At 45.8% G+C, this 10,000-nt stretch overlaps 1 protein-coding gene across 1 annotated transcript; it reads left to right on the forward strand.

Moving 5' to 3' along the window:
- Positions 1-5,224: 5,224 nt before the first annotated feature.
- Positions 5,225-9,588, forward strand: LOC134450527 (uncharacterized). The gene is made up of 2 exons (XM_063200367.1): positions 5,225-7,108; positions 9,119-9,588. Exons 1-2 carry the CDS (start codon positions 5,281-5,283, stop codon positions 9,586-9,588), a joined length of 2,298 nt encoding a protein of 765 aa, XP_063056437.1. The 5' UTR covers positions 5,225-5,280.
- The last annotated feature ends 412 nt before the right edge of the window (positions 9,589-10,000 follow it).

Below are 10,000 nucleotides of genomic sequence, written 5' to 3' on the forward strand. Positions count from 1 at the left end.
TCTCAAATAGCTACCTCTCTGGGAAACGTGTAGACTATCTGTGACAGATCGTTTGGACATTTTCTTATAACCAGAGATGTTCTAGAATTAAAAAGAAAGATATTTGATACAACCACGCCAGCCCCGCAGACCAAAGCTTCACCTGTTTAAAACGCTTTCAAAGATAAGTATTGAGCTTAGATTGAGCTCGTTCACGTATTGGCTGTGCCGACAGCAACAAATGCTGTGATTTGTCGAACGTCACTGTCAGTTGTGGAATCTCTCCTTAAATTGTATTTAAGGTTTTCTGCGGTAGAGCGCTACACAATGACACAGTAAGTTGGCGCTACACTTTTCTCCTCGCTCGACCCCCCCCCTCCCTAAAATTTTCTCCTCGGATCTACACGATTCACAGAAATGACCCATTTTGATTTCAAAACGGCGAATTTCGCCGAAAGGTGAGGGATTTTCATGCCTGACACACACACACACACAGCACCTCAGGCTCCACACAGAAAAATGTCATTTGACACCTGGATTATTGCATGTGCTGTATGCCTGCTGTGTGCATGTGCAGGGGCGGTTCTACCACTGGGCAAGGTCGGGCAATTGCCCGGGGCCCCGAACTTTCAGGGGCCCCGTCGTCCACCATATCAATTCCATGTAGAGGGAAAGTCCAGGCACTCGGGGCCCTAACTCACAACACGGGGCCCCCTAGTGCACAGCAGCGGTTCCTACAATACTTACAAGACCTCACTAATGCAAGATGAAAAATCTCGCACATGTCATATTCATTACATTTTAAATGAGAAAGGCACGGTATTTATATAGCCAGTGGCACACTTCAGCACGACGGTGGGACTTAAATTTGAACTCAACATTATGCCACAAGAAAATTAACGGTTGGCTACTTTTAGCAACTGTAGGTGATATGGGTGGTAGAATTATACAAATAAATGTTTCAAATAGAAATTAAGATATTTTTGTGGATTTTCTTTTATTTATTTTTGTACATTGCGGCATTGAATTGTGGGATATATTAAACCGGTAGTAGCCTAATACAGTCTTGGCTGTTTGGAGAGAGCGCCAGTGCATCAACGGTCTACCGTCTACCGTTATTTCGAATGTCAGCCTGCCCCCAGAGACCTGATTCGGCCCTGACGCGTGGGAGGCAGCTTGCCCTTTCTTGATAATAAGCCACATTAAGTCATGGTTTGTCAGTGAAAACTCAGTCGTTCGCATGCCTTCTTGACCTTGTTTATGGAAGTAGGCAGAACATGATTTGTGCATCTTGATAAAAAGTCCGTGTTACAAATTGCCCTGCGTTACTTTGTGCTCCGCGCTCCCATACTTCAAAGACAGTCACTTCAATCGCCAGTGCTAGCATGAACATAATGGATATTCAGAAGATGTTGTACAGAAGCTACAAAGAAGGCACGGTAGGGGTTTCTTCCTTTCAATCATTATGTCCGCCGCAGCACAATTTTGATATCGTATCATGTACTTCATTCACGCATTGTTGTCATTCGGTGTAACTAGTCAAATCCATGTCGGTTTGCTGCATTTATTTCCAGCATGACGGAAGTCTGGCTATAGTCTAGCTGTTATATCGCGTCACGAAGCAAGCTGGGTCTCTTCAGAGTTGTGAGCGATATCGTTATTAGAAGAACTAGAGAGGGGACTTTTAACTATTCAACAGATGTGTGCACGCGCAGTTGGCGCAAGGTGCCTGTTGTTTCTCGTTTGTTGCCTAATTTCGGTTTCTGAAACACAATAGTTTCTACTTCAGTCACCGTTTCCTCTGTATTGGGTGTTCACTGGCTCAAGAGTGCAGTGTGCGTTATGGTGCACCGTGGTATGTCGACTCGTGACTGTGGTTTCATCGGTGTGTGCTGTGAGCTATGTTTTCGTTCAAGGGGCGCATCACCATTTGTTTTAATGTTTTCTTTTGTAATCAACCCTCTACCGCGAATTGTCTCATTCTATCTTCTTTTCCCATTTATGGAACGAGTGTGGGTCTATCCTGCCTATTTCTCACGTGTTGCAGGCTGAATGCTCACATCAACAACTAAATCATTTGTCACCTTAGGGAGAAATTAATCTCTGCTTTTATTACCTGCAGAGTTGGCTATTGTAATAGCCTGCCCTTACAGACATTCCCCAAAGTCACTCAGGCAGGTGAAACTTATCAACATGTTACTGCTAGAATTCTAAATAGCAAAAGAGCTCACAACACTCCAGTAGGCCTATTTGGTCATTTCATTGGCTACCAGTGAGGGTTTTTTGTTTTGTTTTGAGAATTGAGTTTAAAGCAGTCCTGGTAGTCTTTAAGTCACTAAATGCCTTGGGCCCTAAATATAGGCCTATTGTGGATGTGCTGCAATATCATCCTTAGATGCCTAGGTCTTCTCTGGTAGTGTCTAGGGTCAAATCCAGATAGGGTGAAATGGCATATATGTGGCATTATGCTGCCTGCTGGGGCCAGCTAGATGTCCAAATAAGACCTGCCCCAACAGTATGATTTCAAAACATCTTTGTTTTCATCTGCCTTTGGTGATGGTTATCTACTATCTATAGCAATATATTTTTCTCTCTTCTTTTTCTTTAGCCGAACTCCTTAGCACACTGAATGACAGTTGTGTATGATAATGTGCTATATAAATATTGATTGAATATGGGGCCCACCTAGATAATCTTGCTTATGGGTTCCGTTGTTACCCCACTGCCTGCATACATCATCGATTATTAATTAATCATTTAAAGGGGGCCTCAAAATTGTTTCTTGCCCAGGGCCTCAGATTTCCTAAAACCGCCCCTGTGCATGTGTGTACTGTATGCCTGCTGTGTGCATGTGTGTACTGTATGCCTGCTGTGTGCATGTGTGTACTGTGTGCCTGCTGTGTGCATGTGTGTACTGTATGCCTGCTGTGTGCATGTGTGTACTGTAGCCTGTGTGCATGTGTGTACTGTATGCCTGCTGTGTGCATGTGTGTACTGTATGCCTGTGTGCATGTGTGTACTGTATGCCTGTGTGCATGTGTGTACTGTATGCCTGTGTGCATGTGTGTACTGTATGCCTGTGTGCATGTGTGTACTGTGTGCCTGTGTGCATGTGTGTACTGTATGCCTGTGTGCATGTGTGTACTGTGTGCATGTGTGTACTGTGTGCATGTGTGCATGTGTGTACTGTATGCCTGCTGTGTGCATGTGTGTGCTGTATGCCTGTGTGCATGTGTGTACTGTGTGCCTGTGTGCATGTGTGTATGCCTGTGTGCTTGTGTGTACTGTATGCCTGTGTGCATGTGTGTACTGTATGCCTGTGTGCATGTGTGTACTGTATGCCTGCTGTGTGCATGTGTGTACTGTATGCCTGTGTGCATGTGTGTACTGTATGCCTGCTGTGTGCATGTGTGTACTGTATGCCTGTGTGCATGTGTGTACTGTATGCCTGCTGTGTGCAAGTGTGTACTGTATGCCTGTGTGCATGTGTGTACTGTATGCCTGTATGCCTGTGTGCATGTGTGTACTGTATGCCTGTGTGCATGTGTGTACTGTATGTGTGTTGTGTGTGTGTGTGTACTGTATGCCTGTGTGCATGTGTGTACTGTATGTCTGTGTGCATGTGTGTACTGTATGCCTGCTGTGTGCATGTGTGTAGTGTATGCCTGTGTGCATGTGTGTGCTGTATGCCTGTGTGCATGTGTGTACTGTGTGCCTGTGTGCATGTGTGTGCTGTATGCCTGTGTGCATGTATGTACTGTATGCCTGTGTGCATGTGTGTACTGTATGCCTGCTGTGTGCATGTGTGTACTGTATGCCTGCTGTGTGCATGTGTGTATGCCTGCTGTGTGCATGTGTGTACTGTGTGCCTGTGTGCATGTGTGTACTGTATGCCTGCTGTGTGCATGTGTGTACTGTGTGCCTGTGTGCATGTGTGTACTGTATGCCTGCTGTGTGCATGTGTGTACTGTGTGCCTGTGTGCATGTGTGTACTGTATGCCTGTGTGCATGTGTGTACTGTATGCCTGCTGTGTGCATGTGTGAACTGTATGCCTGTGTGCATGTGTGTGCTGTATGCCTGTGTGCATGTGTGTACTGTATGCCTGCTGTGTGCATGTGTGTACTGTATGCCTGCTGTGTGCATGTGTGTACTGTATGCCTGCTGTGTGCATGTGTGTATGCCTGCTGTGTGCATGTGTGTAGTGTATGCCTGTGTGCATGTGTGTACTGTATGCCTGTGTGCATGTGTGTAGTGTATGCCTGTGTGCATGTGTGTACTGTGTGCATGTGTGCATGTGTGTACTGTATGCCTGCTGTGTGCATGTGTGTAGTGTATGCCTGTGTGCATGTGTGTACTGTATGCCTGTGTGCATGTGTGTACTGTATGCCTGTGTGTAGGAGCCGCATTGACATTTATTTTTGCTTGAGCTCATATTTTGTTGTTTTCTGTATTTGCGAGACTGCGCCCTCTACAGGTGGTGAATGGTGCCACCGTGATCGCATAAATGGATGCCAACCACGCATGACTGGAGGAGAGCAGGCCGCAGGATACAGTCATTTGACCTCGCTCGCTCACTCACTCGCTGAACTGACTGAAATATACTCTGTTACCTGCATTAAGATTGGCTTTGCTCTACAGTTGTTTTATTTCATAGACTTTACTCATTTTGCATACCATTGCATCCTTTTGTTTGTATTTCTTTTATTTTGTAATAAAAACCGGCAATCATTATGGACAAAACCATCTCCTTGGATCTTTAAGAGTGTGAGTCTGACACTGTGAAACCTGCCTCCTCATCTCTGGGCAAAACAGATAGGACTTGGGCTAAAGGAAAAGCAAAAACCTGTTTTTACCAGTACATTTAGTCAAATGACTTCTGCAACTTTGGATTACGCAATACTCAGGACTTTTGGAACGCTTGGACAACGGAGCACTGCGCGCTGGAGATAATTGGAGCTCTCGGCGTGCGCGCCAAAGTAAGACAAAGGAACACTGTTTGGACGGTATGTACGGCGAAATGCCAGAAGATAAATTACTTTTTCGTTGGACAAGAACTTTAAGATTATTATAAAGGACGTTTGATTCGCGTTTTTTGTGAAGAATTTTTGCACGCCATGATTTTTGTAATTAATTGGCGGCCAAACAATTGAAGCGGCAAATGGCCTACATTTTTTTGGAAAGAAACCCGACGTTTATGTTTGAAAAGAAAAGGAACTGTTTTGAAGTTTATTGGAAACTGAATTACTCGAAGGAGAGATAAACATTATTTTTGAGACTTTTGGAACTTTATTGTTTGAACAATGGCCGAAAAATTAACTGAATCTGAGACACCTGTTGCAATTATGGAGGAGGAAGCCGTGACGCAAATGCGCAAAGCAAGGCAAGGAAAAGTGTCTCACATTACAAGGAGGATCAACATTGTGAAAGACTTAATGAAAAACAATGACTTTATTGATGAAGTGAAAGAAAATATGACTAAGTTTAATGAGTTTTTTGAGGAATTCAAAACCTTGCATGCATCATACGCGGATATGCTTGATGAAACCACACGCGTGGAAGATGAGGAAAATTGGTATAAACCGAAGCTTGCAGATATCGCTGCTTTTATTGATAAGGTGTTTGAATGGATTAAGTCTGTCGAAAACTCTAGCTCCCCAAGCGCAACTGAAGTGACGACCTCTGCTAATGTAGTACAAGTACACCAATCAGACCCCTTAATTCTTGACGGTGCCCAAGCAGAGCTAGACTTATTTGATGTCCAATCGCATAGGTCCAACGCCTCGTCGCGCAGATCTCATACTTCGACCAGATCTTTGCGCATTAATGCAGAGGCAGAGCGAGAAGCTTTATTGACCGAAGCGTCAAAACTGCAGCAAAAACATGCAATTGAGGAACAGGAATTATTGCTGCGCAAGCAAAGGGAGGCGCTGGAACTTAGTGTTAAATTGGATGCCTCAAACGCAAAAATTAACTATTTGAAGGCAGCTGAAAAGAACAGTTTAGGTCCTATTCCGTTTGATCTCGACGCAACGCACATGTCTGCGCTAGGAGGAGGAGCGTCACAAGTAGAACAATTGAATGAAGAGCTGGAGAGCCCAATTTCGTTTCTTGACACCCCCTCAGTGAAACCCAAAGTAAATGCTGCTCATGTTAATGTCCCTCTGCTTAATCCAGATCACAACATGGCTACATTACCCAATAGGCCCACCAGCAGTGAACAGGTGCAATGCACTGCACTGCCTAGTCTCCCCTATGGAGGTGATATTAATATTTCCTCACTCCAAATTCAGCCAGCTGTTAGCTCAGCTCAAGATGCTCTGCCTACACAGCCCCCTTCTCAGCCACCCACAAGTCTTTCTATTGAATCTCAGGCTATGCCACTGCAGCCACTGTGGTTGAAGCCAAGGCCGCTACTGCAGCCTCAGCTACAAGCCCCTCTGCTATCCCAGTCACTGCAGCCTCAGCCACTGCAACCTCAGCTACCAGCTCCGCTTCAGCCGCAGGCTCAGCCTCCGCCTCATACACAGGCACCGCTTCAACTGCAGCAGCAGTCTCAGCCTCCACCTTCACCTCTGCCTCAACCACCGCTTCAGCCTCAACAGCCGGTGCCTCAGTTTCAACCGCCGCCATTGCAGCCTCAACGCCGACCACAGCAACAGTCTCAACGACAACTACACCCTCAGCTCCAACCAAGTCAACCGCCTTGGCCCCAGCTACAACCTCCTCTGTTGCCTCAGCAGTTGCAGTCACAGCTTCGAACACAGCAGCCTCAGCCTCAACTGCAGTTTCGACCACCACAGGCCCTTCAGCCTCAACCACCACCTCAGATACAAGCGCAGCTACAAGCACCTCAGCTTCGACCCCAGCCCACATCATGGCCTCAGCTACAGCATCTGTCTCAACTGCCGCCGCAGCCTCAGCCCACACCACTGCCTCAGCTACAACTGCAGCCTCCACTGGCACTTCAGCCACAATCACAAGCACAGGCTCAAACACCCTCTTCATCCAGTTCTCAGCATGATGGTCACATGATCAAGGTACTGGAAAACCAAAATGAACTGACCAGACTGCTGATGAAGCAACAACTGTCATCTACCTTGCCACAGGGCAACATTCCAGTCTTCGATGGTGAGGTACTTGAATATAAATCTTTCATTCACAGTTTTCAAAATATGATTGAACGTAAAACCGACAACAACAGAGACAGACTTCAATTTCTCATTCAATACACCAAAGGCCAAGCACAAAAGCTAGTTAAGAGCTGTGAGTATATGGCACCAGATAAAGGCTACCAAAAGGCTCTGAAATTACTTAAAGAAAATTTTGGAAATGAGTACAAAATATGTTGTGCATACTTGGAAAGGGCTTTGTCATGGCCACACGTGAAATCAGAGGATGCTAAGTCGCTACAGGAATATGCAATGTTTATTAGGAGCTGTTGTAATGCAATGGATGAAATGTGTTACATGGAAGAGCTGGACACTGTATCCACCATGAAGGGCATCGTTGGAAAACTTCCATTCAAGTTGAAGGAGAGATGGCGCAGCAAGGCCTTTGACCTACAACAACAAAGGAAAAGCAGGGTAAGGATCTTAGACCTTGTCTCATTCATGGAAGATCAGGCTCGCATAGCAGGTGACCCAATGTTTGGCGATCTTCTAGACCAGCCAACTACAGGTAAATCTAAAGCCCCTACTAAGTCCCAGCCATCTAGTAGTAGCTATTTCACCAGTGTTACTCTTCCTCCTAAAGTGCCAAAGTCCAACACCTCATGTCACTTCTGTAGCTCAAAGCATGCACTAGACCGGTGCAAAAAGTTCAAGAAGAAGGCCCAAAGAGAAAAGCTCAACTTTCTTAAAGCCAAGGGCATATGCTTTGGATGTCTCACACCAGGGCACATCAGCAAAGACTGCAGTAGGCATCTGACCTGTAGCATGTGCAAGCAAAGCCATCCAAGCACCCTCCACATTGAACCCAAGGACAATGGACAGAAAAGGAAAATGGAGATCTCATCTGATGTAGGTAGTGCAGCAGAATTATGTTGTCATATGGGGGCCGGAGACAATGAGTGTACACTTTCCATCATCCCAGTTAATGTCAGGGCAGCAAAGGGCAGCCAAGTCATTCAGACGTACGCTCTACTGGATCCTGGGTCTTCTGCCACCTTCTGCTCTGAAGAGCTCATGACACGCCTCCATGCAAGAGGAAAGAGGACCAACATCCGACTGCGCACAATGAACCAGGTGACCTCCTTTCCAACCCATGTCTTATCAGAACTAGAAGTTTCAGCACTGGACAGCGACAACTTCTTTCACCTTCCTGACACCTTCACACAAAAGGAAATGCCAGTAACCACCAGCAGCATCCCCAAGCAGACTGACCTGGCGCATTGGGCGCATTTGAGTAAGGTCACCATTCCCTCCATTAGTTCTAAAGTAGAGCTGTTGATTGGCACAAATGCTCCACACTTGCTAGAACCATGGGAGGTAGTAAATAGTCAGAATGGGGGTCCCTGGGCTTGTAGAACAGTTCTGGGGTGGGTGGTATTTGGGTCACTAAGATTTGCTGCTGGCGGTGAAGGAACAGTGACAGTAAATAGGATTTCTGTCAAACATTTGGAAAAGCTGGTGGCTTCAGAGGACACTCCACCAGAGGAAATGGAAAAACTGTCTATTGGAGACAAAACGTCCTGGGAAATTTCAAATGAATTGGAAAATGGGCATTATAGCTCAACACTGCCCCCTAGGAAAATGAATGTGCCCACGTCAAGCCATAGGAAAACTGGAGATCATACACACAGTGTAAAAAGGAAAATGAAGATAGGACACTTCAGACAGGAACACAGTGTATGTCTTACCAACAACATTGAGGAAATCGTACAAGAGAAACTCATGCAGCCACCTGGAAAAACAAAACACCTGCCGCACAATGTCATGTCACCAAAAGCAAAAGAAAGCAAGCCACCACTACATCATGGCCAAGCCACTCTGTCTGTTGGAAGAACATTGGAATCACAGAGGGGTGAAGACTTTCACTTCAAACTCCAGGCAAGTCAGAAATCTCATAACTGCACAAGCATACTTTCAGTTGTCATTTTTGTCTTTGCACTCTGCTTTCTTGGTCTTCTCATCTCTCCAGTCAAGCAGCTGCTACAGGAGCCCACCACATCATCGTCTCCCCAAGCTGATGCCAGTGTGAGCGGCTATGGCTGTGTGAGCAACATCAGGCAGGTGAACAAGCAGAATGTAGTGCATGCCATATCAGAACTTGAAATGTCCAGAATTCACCCTCCACAGAACATTGCAGTGCCAGGATTGGAGCTGGCAGCCACTGCACTACTGGAGAAGGAGGACTGGATGCTGAGGAGAGGACTACCCCTGGACATGGAGTCATCAGTCTTCTGGAAAAAAGAAGAACCCATCATCTCAAAGCACCACCCATGCGAAGTGGAACCTGAAGGCAGAAGATGGTCAGAACCTGGGTTGGCGGACAGCGCATCACAGGAAAAGGATAAAGCAGATGCTGAATCCCGATGCTCTACAATGATCCAGGCCACCAAGAGGAAAGATGAAGACCACATCCGATGCAAGAAACCTGGTCCAGGCTGAAAAGCTGAAGACCAAGATGTCAGTCCTTCAGAGGCCCATGACCTAGCTGTACCGCATCCTGGAGGCTGACGATGAAACCCTGACGATGATGCCCAATGATGTTCCTGATCACATTACACAGGAAAGTAATGTTATCCTTCATCATTCGTCATTGAATTGTACATACTTAATTGATATTTACACAAATCAGTTATTAATAACTGCCCTAATGGGTTACTTTTTGTTATGCATACAAGTACTTGATACTCGGCTCCCTTTTTTGTATATTTTAAGTAATTGGTTCTTAGAGAACAATTGGGGGCCGGTGTGTAGGATCCGCATTGACATTTATTTTTGCTTGAGCTCATATTTTGTTGTTTTCTGTATTTGCGAGACTGCGCCCTCTACAGGTGGTGAATGGTGCCACCGTGAT

The sequence above is a fragment of the Engraulis encrasicolus genome, chromosome 6 (genome assembly GCF_034702125.1).
Source record: "Engraulis encrasicolus isolate BLACKSEA-1 chromosome 6, IST_EnEncr_1.0, whole genome shotgun sequence".
Lineage (NCBI taxonomy): Eukaryota > Metazoa > Chordata > Actinopteri > Clupeiformes > Engraulidae > Engraulis > Engraulis encrasicolus.

Excerpts from the sequence above, each read along its gene's own strand:
- LOC134450527 (XM_063200367.1), top strand. The coding sequence starts at position 5,281 with ATGGCCGAAAAATTAACTGAATCTGAGACACCTGTTGCAATTATGGAG. Across the intron at positions 7,109-9,118 it reads CAACATTCCAGTCTTCGATG|TCAAGCAGCTGCTACAGGAG; the intron begins GTGAGGTACTTG and ends TCATCTCTCCAG.